This window comes from Musca autumnalis, unplaced genomic scaffold (assembly GCF_047663935.1).
Source record: "Musca autumnalis isolate F117 unplaced genomic scaffold, ASM4766393v1 scaffold_1, whole genome shotgun sequence".
Taxonomy (NCBI): Eukaryota; Metazoa; Arthropoda; class Insecta; order Diptera; family Muscidae; genus Musca; species Musca autumnalis.
Window position 1 is genome coordinate 319,025,829 of NW_027411644.1, and position 19,369 is coordinate 319,045,197.

At 35.8% G+C, this 19,369-nt stretch overlaps 6 protein-coding genes across 7 annotated transcripts in view; 4 read left to right on the top strand and 2 right to left on the bottom strand.

Moving 5' to 3' along the window:
• The first annotated feature begins 1,066 nt into the window (after positions 1-1,066).
• Noa36 (zinc finger protein 330 homolog Noa36) lies at positions 1,067-2,329 on the top strand. The gene has a single exon (XM_073962419.1). The coding sequence runs from the start codon at positions 1,171-1,173 to the stop codon at positions 2,128-2,130; it is 960 nt and encodes a 319-aa protein (XP_073818520.1). The 5' UTR covers positions 1,067-1,170; the 3' UTR covers positions 2,131-2,329.
• A 716-nt stretch (positions 2,330-3,045) lies between these two features.
• Polr1H (RNA polymerase I subunit RpI12) lies at positions 3,046-3,657 on the top strand. Its single transcript, XM_073964388.1, has 3 exons — positions 3,046-3,226; positions 3,296-3,512; positions 3,576-3,657. Exons 1-3 carry the CDS (start codon positions 3,109-3,111, stop codon positions 3,598-3,600), a joined length of 360 nt encoding a protein of 119 aa, XP_073820489.1. The 5' UTR covers positions 3,046-3,108; the 3' UTR covers positions 3,601-3,657.
• Positions 3,658-6,805: 3,148 nt separating this feature from the next.
• Nse1 (SMC5-SMC6 complex component Non-SMC element 1) lies at positions 6,806-7,938 on the top strand. Its single transcript, XM_073962471.1, has 3 exons — positions 6,806-6,944; positions 7,006-7,490; positions 7,549-7,938. Exons 1-3 carry the CDS (start codon positions 6,845-6,847, stop codon positions 7,678-7,680), a joined length of 717 nt encoding a protein of 238 aa, XP_073818572.1. The 5' UTR covers positions 6,806-6,844; the 3' UTR covers positions 7,681-7,938.
• On the bottom strand, positions 7,874-9,502 carry LOC141390038 (cyclin-dependent kinase 20). The gene is made up of 6 exons (XM_073962470.1): positions 9,231-9,502; positions 8,718-8,906; positions 8,415-8,654; positions 8,241-8,347; positions 8,067-8,190; positions 7,874-7,997 (listed from the first exon to the last, which is right to left on the bottom strand). Exons 1-6 carry the CDS (start codon positions 9,429-9,431, stop codon positions 7,968-7,970), a joined length of 891 nt encoding a protein of 296 aa, XP_073818571.1. The 5' UTR covers positions 9,432-9,502; the 3' UTR covers positions 7,874-7,967.
• disp (RND transporter family member dispatched) overlaps positions 8,782-19,369 on the bottom strand; it is a 258,859-nt gene continuing 248,271 nt past the window's right edge. Inside the window, exon 11 of the mRNA XM_073962465.1 lies at positions 8,782-8,906. The gene's annotated coding sequence lies outside the window, so the exon portion shown is untranslated. The remainder of the gene's footprint in view (positions 8,907-19,369) is intronic.
• Positions 10,999-19,369, top strand: part of GABA-B-R2 (gamma-aminobutyric acid type B receptor subunit 2) — a 32,024-nt gene continuing 23,653 nt past the window's right edge. The window contains exons 1-2 of one of the 2 annotated variants that reach the window (XM_073962420.1): positions 10,999-11,159; positions 19,034-19,312. In XM_073962420.1, the coding sequence (XP_073818521.1) occupies positions 19,067-19,312 (246 nt within the window). In that variant the 5' untranslated portion in view covers positions 10,999-11,159; positions 19,034-19,066. The remainder of the gene's footprint in view (positions 11,160-19,033; positions 19,313-19,369) is intronic. The other variant, XM_073962421.1, reaches the window with a different exon arrangement.

A 19,369-nucleotide genomic window follows, 5' to 3' on the forward strand; every position in this document is an offset into this window, starting at 1 on the left:
AGATCATTTGGCGAAAATTTTGACATTTTACATTACAAAAAAAGTTGCTTTGTTGTAGCAATTCGCCGTTGTTTCTACCTTTTTAATTGTGCCATGGTAATGTAAACTGTCAAAATTTTCGCCGAATGGTCTCTTGTTGTCTCTTTTTATCGCTTGTGTTTGTCTATAAAGTGTAGACCATGGTACAATTAGAAAGGTAGATGCCTCAGCCCAGCTGATCGAATCTAAAACGTCAAAAAACTAGGAATTCGCCGTGAAAAATCAAAACAAAAAACCATATGATTCGGTAAGTAAGAGATAGCATGTCTACACTTTATAGGCAAACACAAGCGATAAAAAGAGACAACAAGAGACCATTTGGCGAAAATGTTGACAGTTTACATTACAAAAAAAGTTGCTTTGTTGGAGCAATTCGCCAATGCATCTACCTTTCTTATTGTACCATGGTGTAGACATGCTATCTCTTACTTACTCTTATGTTACACGCTAAAACTTTCATACGAAACTTTCCCATTATTTTAGCGTTCATAGATCGAGTTCCATACAAAAGTAATTTTATGAAATTACTGTAATGGGGAACTCGACCTAAGAACGCCAAAATAATGGGAAAGTTTCGTATGAAAGTTTCAGCGTGTAACATAAGAGTTACCGAATCATATGGTTTTTTTGTTTTGATTTTTCATGGCGAATTGGTAGTTTTTTGACGTTTTAGATTGGATCAGCTGGGCTGAGGCATCTACCTTTCTAATTGTACCATGAAAGCAACTGACGTTATGGAAAAAAGTCCCAATTTACATTGGGCGAGTTTACTTGCGGCAATTGTCATTTTGTAGGAGAGAGAGGTGAGGCATATGGTAACCCTTTGCCTCTCAGCACCCTCTCTCACCTACAAAGTGACAATTGCCGCAAGTAAACTCGCCTAATGTAAATTGGGACAAAGCTCCGAGTTGTTGAGAGAAAACATCATGATGCGAGAGCCACCTTAATTAAAAATGCTATACGCCATACATTCTAATTGAAACTGGCCGGCATTTACTTGTTAACACGCATATGACATTTCACTATGGAACGCATTTTTCTACCAATGACATTAGCAAGTTTTTTTCTTCTACTCGTAATCATTCCCACGATTTTTATACCCGAAATTATACACTAACATTTCTATCCAAAATGCCCAAGAAAAAGACTGGGCAGAGGAAAAAGGCTGAAAAGCAGAAACTACGTTTGAAGGAGATACGTAGTCGCGAAGTGCCATTGGCCGACTTTCCCTGTAATGCTCCTATGGAATGTGACAAATGTGAAAGGAAACAAAAATCAAGGGCATTTTGTTATTTTTGTCAGAGTATGCAACGTCTTCCAATATGTGCTCAATGTGGCAAAGTGAAATGTATGCTGAAAACGGGCGACTGTGTAATCAAACATGCTGGAGTTTATACAACCGGAATGGGAATGGTGGGGGCCATTTGCGATTTTTGTGAAGCTTGGGTGTGTCATGGTCGCAAGTGTCTTCAGACTCATGCCTGCAGTTGTCCTCTGCAAAATGCCGTTTGCCTGGAGTGTGAGAGAGGCGTATGGGATCATGGTGGTCGCATATTTAAATGCTCCTTTTGCAATGGTTTTCTATGCGAGGATGATCAATTCGAACATCAAGCTTCGTGTCAAGTTTTGGAAAGTGAAAACTTTAAATGTCAATCGTGCAATCGACTGGGTCAATACTCTTGCTTACGTTGCAAGACATGCTACTGTGAGGATCATGTTCGACGCAAGGGCTTTAAATATGAAAAGAACAAGCCTATACCATGTCCCAAGTGTAATTATGAGACATCTGTTACCAAGGATTTGAGTATGTCTACACGATCACATAAATTTGGACGACAACAACAAGGTGGTGCCATGGACAGTGATGATGAATATGGTGCCGGTGGCTATGGCGGATATTATGGTGGCTATTCGGGTGCTGGAGCTGGATCATCTAGTTATGGTGGCGGAGACTATGATGATGAAGACGACGATGATGATGATGATGACGACGATTACGATGAGGATGACTCCGAGGAAGAATCGGAAGAAGAAAATGAGACAGACGGCAGTGAAGAAGATAAAAAGGATGATAAAGCTAAATCAAAATAAAAAATACTTTCGGTTACACACTTGTCATAGAGGGAATAATTATAATGGATTTGAAATCTGGAATTTTGGTTTTGTGAATGTGCAAAACGCAATTCTGTAAAAAATGTTAAAAAAATAAGATTTTTTCATTTAGTGAAAAGTTGTTCGTATGTATTGTATCTGACATTAAGGCGAATAAAGCGAGATGAAAAAAACTGGACATAATGCATTTGATTCTGCTTTTATTTTGGGTTGAGGCGAATAATGGGAAGTCGAGAAAATAACGACATATTCGGAAGGCCATATATGCAAATATTTGCTTCAGTTGAAAACTGTATCAGAAACCATCGACCGACATTCAACGTAATAAGGTAAACGTTCCGTCACTAACGGAATTGGAACTACTCATGTCTGTTTTTTTCGAATCAAAGACCTATGCTTGGTTTACATTTACGAAATCCTCTCGATTCCAACTGTCAATTCCATTGCTTAAACGTCAAATGGAATTGAATGGATTTCGGATGAGTTTTCATTTGATGTATACGCAAAGGAACTGACAGTTGAAATCGAATGGATTTCGGAAATGTAAACCAAGCATTATCTATTGAAGCGCAAGCCTAACCATCGACTAACCGCTTGTTTCTTTATGTCGATAAGAAAATGAATGTGTACGAAGTACTACCAAACTCGTGTGTTTTTCAAATTTGTTTTTTGTTTGAAGCAAAGGTAAAATATTTCGAAAACTAGATTTTGGGCGTTTCATTCGCACACATTTTCGTTTCGGCATACAGAAACAGGCTGTAATAGAATCGTACACAGAGAGTTGTTTAAAATATTTTGCCATAGGGATTTTTCCATCGGATTTGGATTTCCCTATATTGTGATATGTTATAAAAGATCTGGCAACAATTTTGCACGTGTTTTATGTTGTCAGTGTGTGTTTTTGTTTTCATTTAAAGCCAAACCAATTTTGACAGAGTCAGTTCTTTTTTTATTGAAATGGAATTGTTTACGTCTACACCAGGATTTTGTCCATCTTGTGGCTCTATTTTTCCACCATTGGACAGCAGCAAGGATGTGACATGTTATAATTGTAAACAAACGTATAAACCAGATGGTAATGAAACAATAAAACTAGTGTGATTGAACTGCAATACTATTGAAATTGATGTCCATTCTATTTCAGTATTTGGCGATCAGGTCGTGGAATATACAATACACTTTAACAACTATGATCCTGACAAATTGGTAAAAACAAAAAGTGAAGAGAGCTCATCAGCAGATGGTCCTGTTGTGGAGAGAAAATGTTCCAAATGTGGTCATGATAAAATGTCGTATGCCACTCTTCAGTTACGTTCTGCCGATGAAGGACAGACGGTATTTTTCACCTGTCTTAAGTGCAAGTATGTCACATCATATACAGCCCTGATCTATGTATGTAACTAATTGTTTCTTTTTATTTCCAGATTTAAGGAGTCTGAAAATTCATAGATGTTTGTTATTGTTTATAAGATAAAAGTGCAAATAGAGTTACTATATATAAATATACACGCTCGGTTTATTATTTAACAATAACATATATTTAAAAGGTCTCTCATTGCCTTGGTTGTCTACCAAAACAATAAGATGAAATCAAGGGAACACATTTCCTTTAGCTACCGCTCTCGGAACTCACTTCGCATCCTTTCTTCCGTTGGAGATGTTCGTGAATATTCGGTTCGGATAACTAAAAAAACTTTACTGGAAAATACCAGATAGAAAAAGGAGAGAATTTAAAAATGCTGAGGGAAAAATACACAGGGCAATCATACGGTCTGTTCCAGTACTGCAAGAATCTACTATTTCTTACTATTTTTTTTTTCGATAACATGAAGGAAAAAATTTTATTGTTGTAAAAAGTAGTAGCTTCTTGCAGGTTCTGGAACAGAGCAATAAATACACAAACAATTTTAAAAAGTGAAATTCTTTTCAAATCAATATTTAAAAACGTTGAAAACTACTGCACCATTTCCACATGTAATTCGAAGAATTTCAGATATGATTTGATTATTTCATTTGAAATTCGAAACATTTCAATAGTAATTTGACAATTACGATTGAATTTTATTTGTAACTTGAGAAATTTTTTGGAGTAGTGACATATCTGCGCTTTGTATAATGTATTGCTTTTATTTGCCAAAAGGCTTTGTTTCCATGTAAGAATTCAATAAAAATAACTTAGGAGGGTTGGCGTTTTTGTTTTTTGGGATGATGACTTCTATTTTGTTTTTTTTTTAAGTCAGGCTTAATTTCATAATCGTTGTTTTAATATTTTATTAAAACAACTTCAATTTATTAGTGAAAAAAATAGGCTATGTTTACCAAGGGGTAAGCCAGGAAGACTATAGGTTCAGTCTCGCCACAGATCTTCATCAGTTCCCTAGTTTCTTGTTTTTCAACAAGAAACTTTTTATACCCAAGTGTCAATTGTTCGCTCAAACAGATACGTATCCAAAGAAACACTTTGGTCAGAATTTCTTTGGTACGACCTAAACTCGAACAACTGCACTTGCTCCCACTAATAAATTAAAGTTGTTTTCATAAAATATTAAAACAACGACTATGGGATTAAGATTGAATATTTTGAAAAACAAAAATAAATTGTAATTCGAATTATTGAATTGTTCCATTTGTAATTTGAATTTTTCCATTTGAAATTCGTATTTTTCCATTTGCTAATCGATTTTTTTTCATTTGTAATTTCAAATAAGAAGAAACTCAAATTACAAATGCAAAAACTCAAATTGCAAACAAATTCAAATTACAAATGGAAAAATTCGAATTGCAAATGGAAAAATCCATGTAACAAATGGAAAATTCGAATTACAAATGTTTATCGCTTAATTCGCTTAATTACGGAATATTCCCGCCTAATAGACTTACTTTTGACCCTTTTTGTGCACAAATGTGAAACTGGGGAAAGGGAAGATTCTAGCAGTAGGGGATAGTAAAAGTGAAAGAAGATATCTCGAAATATGATACTAAAATTGGAGACAAAATGTGCGCAATCCCATGGCAGCGGGTTCTTTCGTACCGGATTGACCCGGAACAATAGTGTTTAGGCCAGCGGCTGCCAATCCAGCATTAAACTTATGCTTCTACATAGGTTTAAATGCTGCTACAACAACATGTCTGTTCAAAGGCAAAATTTTTTCCTTTATGATATTGGAAAAATTAGTAAAAATTAGTAGATTCTTGCAGTTCTCGAAGAAACCAAAAGTTAAATATTGTCGGGGTTAGAGAATTCGGAAATTTGTGCCCACTGTTCTTATGTTGTACCACTAGTTAAAAATAAACGGCCTTACAGGTTGTTTTTGTAAAAATGCTTGCCTTTCACACGAACCGTTCGTACTAAAACGTATACGTTCAAAATTTGGTTCTTGTAAATTTTTACGAACCATTCGTTTTTATCTGAAAGCTTTCGTCTATTTCGTAAAAGCTATATTTCAGGGTTTCCATGATACTTATTTTGCGAATTTTGCATAGGCATCTGCACGTAAAATGTGTTACTTGATGGCAACCCCGATAAACAGATGAAAAACAAAAAATAAGAAAAAAATGTAATCAAATTTGTCCAAAAATAATTGTGATAATATGAAGAAACGGATGTACATATACGCGTGCGCTTCTATGGAAATAAATAAAATTGCATTTCCTTCCAGTTTTCGTGTGTGTTGAGCCATTTGTTACTTAAATTATTTAATTTTCATTCAAAACGTTTCGTTTATTTTTGACGTATTCGTTCGTCTGATTTTGTTACGAAAACCAAAAAAAATACGAAAATAAAAAGCTTTCATTTGTTTGTCACACGAATACAAACGTCAACCGCTATGAAACCCAAATTGTGTCTTCGTTCATGAAATCGACGAACGAATGGGCAAAAACTTTTTACAAAAACACGCTGTTAATTAAATAAATTCATAAAAAAAAAACTCAAAATGATTCCTGGTAATATAATAACATCTAAAGTACGGCAACACCTTACGAGTTATAACAATTAGAGTTGTTAAAATCTAGTTCGTTTGAACGACCTAGTTCAAAATATAGTTCAGTGGGCACCGGTTGTTTCCATGAACGAACTGCGAATGAGTTATATTATCTCTTTGTTTTAATAAAATAAATCATACGTAAACGAACTATGGTACTGAACTAGTTCACTAGATTTAACAACTCTAATAACAATCTCGAGGGTACACAATTCATAGTGAATGTGCCATGCATCAGAAGAAGCATGCCACAATAATACAGGTACAGTGGCAAAAACAGCTGGTTTTCACACTAGTTGTCAAAATTCATTATTGGAATAAAAACACATACAAAATGTAAACAAGCAATTCACAATAATACCTTATTGTGATCAAATTTGACGTTTGGTATGATTTGATGTAACACTCTCTTATTCCACCATGGAGAAGTAAATATTTTGGTTTTCTCGGTTACTTGTTAATTTTGTTAATTTAATAAGGAAATTAATTAAATATCACAACCTCTTTTCATAAATAAAGTACAAAGGAAATGAACATTTATATGGAAGAATGCATTCTTCACATTTCCGAGAAGAACAGTTTACAATCACAGTGAATAGCTTTTGAATTAGAAGAAGAAGAAGAAGAAATTCATAACAATTTTCCCGGTTGTTTACGCTTTTATAAAATATCCATCATATACCATATACCATCAATTATACTAGTTCCGTATGGAAAAGGTTAAGAAGCAACTGCTCCAAGCAGCTATCAATCATGGCAGTATGGACATGGACATGGTTAAGGAAATAATGGTTAAACTTTGCGATGCATGTAAGTTATTCCTCAATAATACTTTTAAACAATAATTAATTTTCCGTATTTTAATGTTTAGATGATGTTCGTGAACCGGACAGTCCTACGGCTCTAAAGGGGATCATTGTGGAGATTGATACAGAAATACGAAAATATGATCAAACATTGCAATTTATTAAACATCCATTAGATGGGCAAGAGTATCTTGTTTTCGCATTGTTAATTGCCAATTTGGCGTGTAAATTTCAACCTCAATACACTGATACAGAACGCAATTATTTCTACAAATTACTCGAGTCATTGGTTAGCAATGAAGATTATGGTTTTGTTTGGAATGATATTTATAGTGTTGCAAATCTTATACCGGCCAATGTTCAACGCCCATTAACCAAACAGCGTATACAAGATCTTGAGGCGATATGGACAAATCAAGGTTATTTTTTGCAAAAAGAAGATAAAATCTATTTGGGTCCTCGTGCTATGGTGGAATATGGCAATTATTTGAAACAACATTTTCCGGATTTCATTAAAGACTGTATTCTATGCAATCGCATAGTTTATTGGGTAAGCATATGGATAGGTGGCACTGCAATTTAATTGAAAGAAATGTTTGTTATTACAGGATATTAAATGTGGTGAGTGCCAGGTTAAATTACACAGGGAGTGTATACGAAAGTACCTCATAAAGAAATCAACATGTCCAAAATGTAAGAGAACTTGGAATACGCGTCTAAGCTTATCCCAGAATAATTAGGAATAAGCCAGATTTATGTGATTGCTAAGAATGTTCGGTGTGGGAGATATAAAATGGCTGGCCTAAAAGTGTATTGTTGTGGGCAACACATCAAGGCCTAATTGCAGAAAACATTCCTACCGATAAACTAGACTTACACAAGCTTTTATACTAATATAAATATGTTCTTTTTTTTATAAAATATTTATAACGTTTTGTTTGTTGAATTTAATTATAAAAATGTTTGAATAAATAACTTTTTTTATTACTTTCATACCATATCTATGAACATTTTATGTTTTCTTGGTCTACCTTTGGAAATAGTCGTGTTTTATAGCCTGCAAATGAGATTTAATTTGTATATTTATACATAATGATTTTTTATAAAATAAACAGTGTTTGCTTACCTCTTCTGCGGTCAAACGGTTTTTGGGATTGTATACGACAAGATTGGATACCAAGTTTATTTCTGCGGCATATGTACAACTTGGAAATAGATTATCCCAGTGCATTCCCACAGCATTGGGAAATCTAAAATTATATGTTTTATGTATGTAATGTAATATAACATAAAAACTTACCTAATTTTATTATAATCCGGTAGGGATGTCAATTCCGGCCACTCTGTTAACCTAGGAGTGCCTAAAGTACGTATTACGAGAGCTAATTGTTCAATATCAGTGGTACCCTAAAAGGAAACAGACATAAGAGAACGTTATTTTTCTTGCGTCCTATATTGCTTTTATTTTTCTAACCGCAAATAATGGAACACCTCTAAGCATTTCGGCAATAACACAACCAGAGGCCCACATATCAACAGGAGGTCCATATTTTTGACTACCCCATAGTATTTCTGGTGCTCTATACCAACGTGTAGAAACTTGAGGAGAATAGAGGCGCTCTTCATCTTCTGGAAAATAAAGACGAGCCAAACCAAAATCCGCTATCTTGAGGACTTCATTTTCACTAATTAATAAATTTGCTGGTTTTATATCCTTAATAAAATGACAATAAATAAATAAAATATTCTCAAATTTCACATTATTTTCAATACTTACCCTATGTATTATATCTAGTTTGTGTAAATATTCAATACCCTTTAGCATCATTAGAGAGAATTTTCGGACTTGTTGCCTATTTAAGGGACTGACATCGTTTTTCAGCTTACCATACAATGTCTCCGGCATATATTCCAAAACCAACGATAACCCAATAACATCGGGAAATACATCGATAATGTTAATGATCTAAAAAGGGATATTTTAAGTAAAACAACAAAATTGCAATTGCAATCGGCAATAACAAAAAATAGTTTGACACATTTAAAATAGTTTTTCTATAAAATGCTATGCGTACGAATTCTTTCGAGATGCTAACAAAACGTTGTTTTTTAACTGTTAATGGGTTCAAAATAAAACATAAATGAAATGTTATTTTTCAAAACACAAGTTTTTTAATGACTCGAACGTATTCATTGGCATTGCATTTAACTGCATGTTACTAACAAATTCCCAAACGCTTGATCCCACTACCGAGTTCATTATAATGAGGTTAAACATTTGCTTACTTACATATTCACATTTAGAAAGTTGCAACGTTTTTATTTCCCTTAATGTATTCAAGGATACATTTCCAAATTTATTTTTCAAAGCTACTTTCTTTATTGCGACTGGACATTTTCGATGCAAATCCAATGCTTTAAATACACAACCATGAACACCCTCACCGATTTTTTCCAATAATTTATAACGACTTGGTGCATAATCTTCCATTGTTTCAGGAAAATAAACTAAGGACTATTTGCAGCAAATAACAATTTATGTTTGTTAGCCTTCTATAATGTAATTTTGTTGGTGTGCTTTTGGTTGTCATAGACAACCGATATCCTGTAAGGGCTTGTTAGATACCAAGACATAGTTATGTATAATTGCACTTTGGGGTTGTTTCTATTCTATCAGTTCATTGTCCAATTAGCCATGTGGTTAAAGAGGATATTTACATTTTGAAACGAGGAAAAATGTGTCTCATTCGAAATAAAGGTTTGGATGAACTACGTGGTATTAAGAAGTATTAAGTATTAAGTATTAAGTATTAAGTATTAAGTATTAAGTATTAAGTATTAAGTATTAAGTATTAAGTATTAAGTATTAAGTATTAAGTATTAAGTATTAAGTATTAAGTATTAAGTATTAAGTATTAAGTATTAAGTATTAAGTATTAAGTATTAAGTATTAAGTATTAAGTATTAAGTATTAAGTATTAAGTATTAAGTATTAAGTATTAAGTATTAAGTATTAAGTATTAAGTATTAAGTATTAAGTATTAAGTATTAAGTATTAAGTATTAAGTATTAAGTATTAAGTATTAAGTATTAAGTATTAAGTATTAAGTATTAAGTATTAAGTATTAAGTATTAAGTATTAAGTATTAAGTATTAAGTATTAAGTATTAAGTATTAAGTATTAAGTATTAAGTATTAAGTATTAACCCCCAGTTTTTGTAAAAAATTTTATTCTTCTCACACGAATTGTCAAATTTTGTAGATCGATTTACTCGCTTTAGCTTAAATGTAGAGAGCTGATTTTTAAATGAGGAATCCTTAATGATATATGGAACGGGTATACGAAAAATTAGATGTGTATGTCATCTGGGGGCTGAGCTATGAATGCCTAAATTATTACGAATATAGACGAACGAACAAAAATAAGTTACAAAAACTGGGGGTAAGTATTAAGTATTAAGTATTAAGTATTAAGTATTAAGTATTAAGTATTAAGTATTAAGTATTAAGTATTAAGTATTAAGTATTAAGTATTAAGTATTAAGTATTAAGTATTAAGTATTAAGTATTAAGTATTAAGTATTAAGTATACGAATTACAAATGGAGTTTGATATTTTTTCTTTGGCATTCATTTTCCAATTTATATACAGAAAGATGCCCTATATCTTGTATGCCCTTTATGAAATACATACCCCACTTACTTATGTATGTATGTGAATACTATAAGCCATAACGGCTTCCCTTTTTGAGGTCAATGACAATTTATGACCTCCTTCGAATATTTCAAGGTAACCCCACTACATCTACACCCCCAAAAATTTAGTTTGTTTACGTTTGACAGCATCAAAACAAACAGTAAATGTTATGTAGTGGGGAATCAAAACAAAACCTCAAAAAGATTGGCCATTTCCAGGAATACCTGTTGTTGGGTAGTTTTTGTTTACAAACAAACCTGTTGACATGTTTACATATTTTGTTTGTAAACAAATAAACCATATAAATTGTCAAAAAAATAGCGCATGCCTAGACGATATCCTTGCAAGGATGTGTCACAAACATGTCACTGAAATGTCATTTTACTAAGATACACAATTTTCACAAAGATTTTATTGGAAAGAACATTTTTTGGAGTAGTAATATAAAATATATTAATAAAGGTTTTAAATAGAATATAAATTAGTAAAATAAATACAAAATGTGTTTAATAAGTATTTAAAGGTGATTATTAAATCTAAATATTTTATAAACAAATTGATTTTATGTTAGAAAACTCGATTTATTTTAAATAATAAATTGTTAAAGGTAACCTGCTTGCAGTTTTTGTGGTAAATTTTAAGATATTTTATTTTGTACATTAAATATTTTAATTGATGAGACACTTTATTTGATGACACTATTGATATTTTATAATGAAATTTTTATAAAGTTGAACAAATAAATCTGCCATAATAGTGTCCAATGTCAGCAGTATATATTAATCGCAAGTAGCCTTGAGACATGTAGCGTTGAATGATACAAGAAAATCCATATTAATTACAAATGTAATCTCAGTTTGAAAGGACAGTGTAAATTATGACTATTTAGTCGAAAGTTTTTTTGGGAGGTGGACAATAAATACATTTGCAACAAAAATGAACGTTTTAGAAACAATTATTTAAAATATTTTTTAACCTAAAATTATGAAAATTTTTACAATTATTTATACTTAATTGATTCAAAAACAATGACAAATTTTGACACGATATACAACAAAAATGATGGAAAAAATATGAAATACATAACTCGCCTTAAAATGTATTGATCAAAACAACTGAACCAAATCCCATGTAAAAATCTTCAATATTGTGTAAAAAATAATTTATTTTTATAATTCTGTATAAGGCGATTAGATAAAAAAAACAGCAATCACAAAATGATTTTCAAACTTTTGTTTATATTTTGCCAGTTAGCATTCAGCCATGCCCTGTCGGGAAGCATGGCTGAATGCTAAAGGACGCGTCCACGGGTTGCGAATAGTGGAAAGCCCAGTAGATATATTGGGTAGCTGCGAATTAAATAAGCAGTCGCGGACAGCTCAGCGACTATGGGGGGGGAGTCTCCGGGGCTATAAGCGCCACAAATTCCCGAGTTTGCCAGAGATCCCTGTAGTGACACGGCGAGTAATTGGCGCCGGAGTAAAAAGCCAATAAATACAATTAAAGCGAGAATGGTTGCTTAAAGGTGGCAGCCCCACTACCATTCTAGGGTACAGTGGACCAATCACCCACTTACTGAAACTTAATCGATTTTCGAAATGTCTACAAGGAATGAAATAACAACACCCGTAACCTTGACGAACTTTGGCACACGGAAAAGGACACGAATAGGAATGAATGGAATGTAAGAACACTAAGCGGTTACACAAAGCTTGCGCAGGTTGTATCCCAAATGGAAATATTTGACATCGGAATCCTAGGGATAAGTGAAATGCGATGGATTCAAAATGGGGAGTTTATAACAGCAAACGGAAGTCTAGTTTTGGACAGTGGCAAAGAAGAAAGACGGGAAAATGGAGTCGGAATTATACTCTCAAGAGGAATTAAAAATACATTAAAATCTTGGAACGCGATCAGTGATAGGATCTTGACGGCACGCCTCAATACTGCAGTGAGGAAATGTGTTACAATTGTTCAATGTTATGCCCCAACCGAAGACGCTGAGAGTATAAATAAAGACGAGTTCAACTGACCGCTACTATAGCGAAAGTCCCTAGTCGGGACATGTTACTAGTCATTGGCGACTTTAATGCCAAAATTGGTTCTGAAAACACAGGAATAACACAAATAATGGACAAACACGGTATGGGAATAAAAAATGATAATGGAGAGCGTTTTATCGCGATGTGCCAAGCTTTCAACCTCGTCATAGGCGGTTCGCTATTTCCGCACAAGGAAATCCACAAATATACTTGGACATCGCCAGATGGAAACACGTAAAACCAAATAGATCACATTTGTATCCGGAAGCAATGGAGAAGCTCCTTAACGGACGTCCGCACAAAACGAAGCGCAGATATACACAGCGACCACGAACTGGTCATAGCCTATATCCGAGTAAAGTTGAAGAGACACCATAGAAGAAACAATACACAGGGAGTAAGAAAACGTTTTGAGGTCCAAAAACTTACAAACCCCAATAAGAGAGAAGAACTGAGACAAGGAATAAATTATAACTTTTTGCTAAACAACAGCTACTCATGGGAAACTACATGTAATGTTCTAAGAAACATAGCAGAGGATAAAATTGGATATGTCAGTAACCGAGAAAGAAAAACCTGGATATCCGACAATACCTGGAGCTTGATCCAAGAAAGAAATCGCTTAAAATCACTATCATTAAATAACCGCAATATACTGCCTACATATCAACAAGTTGCAAAGCAAGTGAAACGGTCAGCACGTACCGATAAGCGGAAATACCTAGACGAAATGGCAAAAGATGCCGAACATGCAGCAGGCGCGCATAACATGCGCAAACTATACCAAATAATTGGCCAAATATCTAACCAATCACTCAACAAGAATAGGGGGATCAAGGATACAAACGGCGATATAATATCTAATGTTGACTTGCAAGCTGAAAGAGGGAAGCAACATTTTGAAAGCATTAGCAATAGTACTGAAAACGAAGAAAACGAGAGCCTCAACAACAACATTTCAGTCAAACGTGATCCTCGCACTTAAAAGAAACAAATCACCAGGAGAAGACAACATACCAGCCGACTTGCTACAGATTGAACCGAGGACATCAGCGAGAATCCTACAACCATATTTGACGGAAGTCTGGCAGCAAGAAAGACTACCAAACAGTTGGACGCGCGGTGAAATCATAAAACTCCCCAAAAAAGGCGACTTATCAGATTGCAACAACTGGAGGGGAATCACCCTTCTTAATTCAATTTATAAAGTACTAGCCGTAATCATTAACAACAGGTTACAAGCAGTTGAGCGCTCACTACGCCACGAACAAGCTGGATTTAGACCCCATCGCAGTTGTATCGACCAATCGAATACTCTCCGAATACATATCGAGCAATCCATCGAATGGCATTCGCCCTTATACCTAGTGTTCATTGACTTCACGAAAGCCTTCGATTCAGTGAAACGCAGCGCAATATGGAATGCTTTGCAAAATAATGGAGTCCCACAAAAAATAATAAATATAATAAAAACTATGTACGAGAATGTATCACTCAAAGTTCGACACAACAATATATACAGCGATACGTTCACTACAAACATCGGAGTGAAACAGGGTTGTCCTCTATCCCCACTGCTGTTTGCGTTAGTGCTTGATACCGTTATGGTCGAAGTGTCAAAGAGAAAAAGAGGAAGTGTGTGGGGATTTCACCGCCATCTTGAAGACTTAGACTTTGCAGACGATATATGCCTAATATCCCATAAGCATTGCGATATGCAAAGTAAAATCAACGACCTAACAATTCTCTGCAAACGTATCGGCCTTGAAGTCAACATTAATAAGACTAAGGCCATGCAAATAAATAGCAACGTCACCCTCAATTTTAATATAGATAATGTAGATATTGATTTTGTGGAACAATTTTGCTATCTAGGATGTATTATGTCATCCCAAGGAGGAGTAGATGACGACGTGAATTTTAAGCTGGGCAAAGCTAGATCAGCCTTTGGATGACTGAACAAAATATGGAGATCTCCGCAAATATCCATCCATACCAAGCTGCGTATATTCAATGTCTGCGTCAAAACAACATTATTATACGGCAGTGAAACAGGGTTGACTTCCAACTCAATACTTCGGAAACTACAAACGCAAATCAATAAATTCCTGCGAATAATTTGGCGTATATTCTGGCCTAACACAATATCAAACAACGGGCTCTGGAGAAAGTCAAACAAAATGCCTATTGGCAAACAACTAATGAAACGAAAGTGGAGCTGGGTGGGCCATACTCTTCGTAAAACCCCCGACAGCATCGCGAGGTATGCCTTGGAATGGAACCCACAAGGTAACAGAAGACGTGGAAGTCCGAAGAATACATGGCGAAGAACGCTAACAACGGACATCGCAAAAATAAACCTGTCGTTTAATGAAATAAAAATGATTTGTCATGATAAAGTAAAATTGAATGAACTTGTAGATACCCTATGTTCCCATGTGGAATAAATAAAGGAAAAAAATGTAACATTACATAGGATCATCAAATAGCTAAAGAAGTTAAGTATTCACGTTGTTATTGGGGAGGATGAATCTCACTGGGAGGTTGTTGTTGTAGCGGCGTGAAACCTACGTAGAATCATAGGTTTGATGCTGGGTTGACAGCTGCTGGCCAAAACGCTTTTGGAACGCGATCCAGCAGATGATGCGTAACTTGGGCTGAACTTTCTTCGAACAGTTGTTGCAGTTGAACTACAACACCTGTCAATAGATTCATTCCTGAGGATCACGGACTGCTATTCACGCTTCAAGTACCCCTTCACCCTAGCAGCTTCCTTGTAGATAACCTTGTGGATTACTGACTGACATCATAGGATTTTGAGGTGTGAGCCCCACATCATGGCCTGCTGGGTCAGGGCTTTAAAACGGCATGTATATGGATGAGTGGGTGGTGACTTTGCGTAAGCAGTCTTCCATCTTTACTGCCGTAATATATCCTCCGCAAATTTATTTTTGTGAAAATAGGGTTCTTATGCTAAGACTATGTCAAATTCAGACTTCGTAAGGTATAGTAGAAGTATAGCAGCAGATGCTTTGCAGTGATGCAGGTGAATTTGCATTATGCGAAGTTGTTGTTGTTGTAACAGTATTTGATATGTTAATTTTTCTGCTTAATCTGGCTGTGGGTCTATCCCCAGATCAAGGAAAGTGGATGTTTCAAAGGAATGTAACCACAGATCTACTGAAGTTATAGCTCATTTAGACTAGCCATAAATCCTCAGCTGGATTTAATAAATCCAGTACAAATCTCATTGCATTTAGATATACCTTAGGGGATTACCAAGGTAGATGCATCAGCACATCTGATCGTATTTGAAACGTCAAAAAAGTTGTTGTAAATTGAATTTGTCTCAAAAAAACATACGGCAAATTACAAAGTTATTGTTTAATATTGAAAATGATATCACATTATCCTACTAATGCTAACTAATGGGCAAATAAAGAATTATTTTATCGTTTAGACATCGTAAATATTAGTCTTGGTTGATTAAAATCAACTTTGTATATCAAAGAAAATTTAATTTTTTCGCCTAGTTTACAAATTTTGTCATTTTAAATTATTTTTGTTGTAGCAATTCACGGATGCATCTACCTTGTGTCTTGTGTCAACTTGCAACTTTTTGTATTTTCTAGCAACATGTTGCAAAAAACAGAGTTGTATACAAGGATTTATGACGGATTTAAAACAAATCCACTCAATACGAGGATTTATTTTTTTATGGTAGATTTTGGCCGGATTTAGCAAATAAAACTTGATAATGGGTTAAATCCGGCTAATGATGCCATATCTAAATGGCGTATTAGTTGAGTATATTTGGCAAGACAGTTGAAAAGTTGCAGTTTGTCTTACGGTCTTACGGGTCTGTGTCCCATGCTGCGCAGATGTTTTATTAAGACGGCTGCACCATCTCGAACGTAGTTGAGCCAAAACTACTTTGGTTTGTCGTGGGGGATGAGGGATGTTCTCCGAGGACCGATAGTAGTTTATGGCATCTGTGACTACATCCGTGTGAATGCTATTTAAACCTGCTTGATAGGCTTCATGATCTAGGGGTTCTCTCTTGTCACGTTGGACCTCTCTTTGTAGATCATGAAAAGCCCCGCCTTGGGGGCGGCGGTTTCCTATCCACCATATGGAGATTAGGATGGTTCTCACGCTAACACCCGAGCATGCCATTGTGTTGCTGTACAGGAAGATTCTTTGTCTCCAATTTAACAGGGTGCCCCCTCACCCTGTTGCCATTCTCCACCGCGTTGTACTTATATTCGCGGACCAAACTTACGCCGCATAGCTTACCACACACGAACCTATCGCGTTGTATGTGGGCAACAATGTTCCTTTAACTACACCCCAAGTGCTGCCGGCTAGGGACTTGAGGACCTTGTTCCTACATCTCAGAGTGTCACAGATAGCTGTGGCGCGGACAACATAAACATGCTGTCGAATATGACCCCTACAATTTCGGGGTTAGTTCGTGGTCGGAATTCTGTGTCCATCGACCATGACATCCAACTCTGCTCTCACCTCTGTCGTCCATGTGGTGAACAGAGTATCCGTAGATTTGGATATTCCTCGCCTGCAAAAATGTGGTAAGATCAGTCAAATAGGAGTTCAGCCTTTCACAAATGACATCAGGGAAAGTACCTGATGCCAATATCGTACAATCATCCGCGTTACGCGTACGCTACGATCTCAATGCAGTCTGGACGGGGCGGAATACAGGAGAGGTATATAATAAACAGTGTTGGAGATATAACCCCACCTTGGGGAACTCCCATATTATCCTAAGTGGTTAATGATTGCTGTCTTTTACTGTTTTTTGTTTGCAAGTCGGAGCCTAGTCATATATTGTGTTGACGAAAAAATCTAGAGATTCCTTGTTTTCGCAACAGGTGACCTCTTGGAGGATGCCCATCGACCGACAACACAATGTCACGTAGACGTTCTTCAGTCATTGATTGTCACAGATCTTGCCATCAGTATCAGATCCATCGATGACTATACCCGACATTTATCTGGTTCCATCCGACTACTTGCTATCTTTCCAGCGCCTCTATCCGTGAGAGGAGCTCTGGAAGACACCTTATGGCTGAAGTTAACATTAGAGACTGCGTCATCTGTGGAGCTTTTCCTTGTCTCATTCTTTTGGTAAAAGGAAGAGGAGGTAGATGGTTTAGAGTCCTGGCTCGGGTTAGGTCTCTTGGCCTTTGGCATAACTCTCTTCACCATGTTCTTCCATTTGGTATAGTCCACACGTCTTGGTACAGGGGCCGTGCCAAATCAGACCTCCCAACTTTCCGAGTTTATCTGGAGTTGGTACATCTCTTTTCGCTTCAACTCCTTCGACTTTGAGGAATGTTATGTCTGTGCAGTGGCAGACATCGAAAAGGCCGTAGAAGTCAAGAGAACTAAAAAGTTCGCGGGGTACTGAGTCACCACCATGATTTGTCTTTTTTGGACTATAGAGGTTGATGAGCTCAGCCATGAGCGAAAACTTATTAATTTTAGGATTTCTTCTGGGAAAGTGAGAATGTTTCCTTTAAAACTTGGTCACCACCCTGAGATTGATTCAGATTAATTTGCTTTCTCTCATCGAGATGGACGAGGGTTCCTTAGTGAGGTAGTTCACCAATGTTCTGCAATAACATCTCTACTCCTTAGCCAATCGAGTCGCAGATCTGGTCGGGGTTCCATGCTTAATAGCTGTATGCCTCGGAAAGGCTAGTTTGTCGGCTACGGTCGATGGACAGTCCTGGTGGATTTTCGATGGTCTTGGTTTCAAGGGATTAGTAATTTCTACTGAGGATGGTTGGATGGTATTGGGAGCCGGCAGGTTTGCCGCTGGAAAACCAATGCGATCTTAGCTCTCAATTTGCAGTTTGTAGAGGATATTTTTAAGCTTTAAAAAGGGATTTATATAATGACCTATGTTGACAATTTTTGGTGGAGAAGGTTTGTGACCACTGGGAACCTGAAATGTCAAATTACAGATAGTTTGGTCAAAAAAATGTGGCTAATATCGTCAAAATACCTACAAACGGGAGGGGCTATATCAAAGCATGGGCCGATGTTGAAAATTTTTGGTGGTAAAATCATACACAATGCTACGTGTTCGAATGTAAAAAGGCAGGATATACATACTTCTTCTGCGATCTGCAGTATCACTGCATAGTGAATCCGACAGTTACTATCTCTTAATTCTTATCATCATTCTCTACTTTTCGGATTTCTTTAGATAACGTAGATTTTTTTCATTGATCCATAGAAAAAAACCACAAGTTACAAGGGGCTTGACTCGACCTCTGCATTTTGAAATAAATTTAATTTATGTACTTCTTTTTGTATCAAATTCCAGAACAATATCCAGCATTCATCATAACCTACAGAGATGCAATTAACGGCATTATTTCCACTGCTCGCCGTATTTTTAACGGCTGTATCCAACACACATGGCCGGACAGCAAAACGATCAGATGTCTATATTGCGGGATTTTTTCCCTATGGCGATGGTGTTGAGAACTCAGATACGGGTCGAGGTGTAATGCCAAGTGTAAAGTTGGCATTGTCACATGTCAATGAACACCCAAGGATATTAACCAATTATCGGCTGCACATGTGGTGGAATGATACAGAGGTAAGTTAGCGGAGGAAAAACAAACTTCTTGCACTATTATACTCTTACTTTTACCAT

What these genes read in the sequence shown, in the direction of transcription:
- Polr1H (XM_073964388.1), top strand. Translation starts at nt 3,109, where the DNA reads ATGGAATTGTTTACGTCTACACCAGGATTTTGTCCATCTTGTGGCTCT. An exon ending in ACAAACGTATAAACCAGATG is followed by an intron (nt 3,227 to 3,295) that starts GTAATGAAACAA and finishes ATTCTATTTCAG; the next exon opens with TATTTGGCGATCAGGTCGTG. An exon ending in TTCACCTGTCTTAAGTGCAA is followed by an intron (nt 3,513 to 3,575) that starts GTATGTCACATC and finishes TTTTATTTCCAG; the next exon opens with ATTTAAGGAGTCTGAAAATT.
- Noa36 (XM_073962419.1), top strand. Translation starts at nt 1,171, where the DNA reads ATGCCCAAGAAAAAGACTGGGCAGAGGAAAAAGGCTGAAAAGCAGAAA.
- Nse1 (XM_073962471.1), top strand. Translation starts at nt 6,845, where the DNA reads ATGGAAAAGGTTAAGAAGCAACTGCTCCAAGCAGCTATCAATCATGGC. An exon ending in GGTTAAACTTTGCGATGCAT is followed by an intron (nt 6,945 to 7,005) that starts GTAAGTTATTCC and finishes TTTAATGTTTAG; the next exon opens with ATGATGTTCGTGAACCGGAC. An exon ending in GCAATCGCATAGTTTATTGG is followed by an intron (nt 7,491 to 7,548) that starts GTAAGCATATGG and finishes TTGTTATTACAG; the next exon opens with GATATTAAATGTGGTGAGTG.
- LOC141390038 (XM_073962470.1), bottom strand. Translation starts at nt 9,431, where the DNA reads ATGGAAGATTATGCACCAAGTCGTTATAAATTATTGGAAAAAATCGGT. An exon ending in CCGGATTATAATAAAATTAG is followed by an intron (nt 8,191 to 8,240) that starts GTAAGTTTTTAT and finishes ATATAATTTTAG; the next exon opens with ATTTCCCAATGCTGTGGGAA. An exon ending in ACCGTTTGACCGCAGAAGAG is followed by an intron (nt 7,998 to 8,066) that starts GTAAGCAAACAC and finishes TCTCATTTGCAG; the next exon opens with GCTATAAAACACGACTATTT.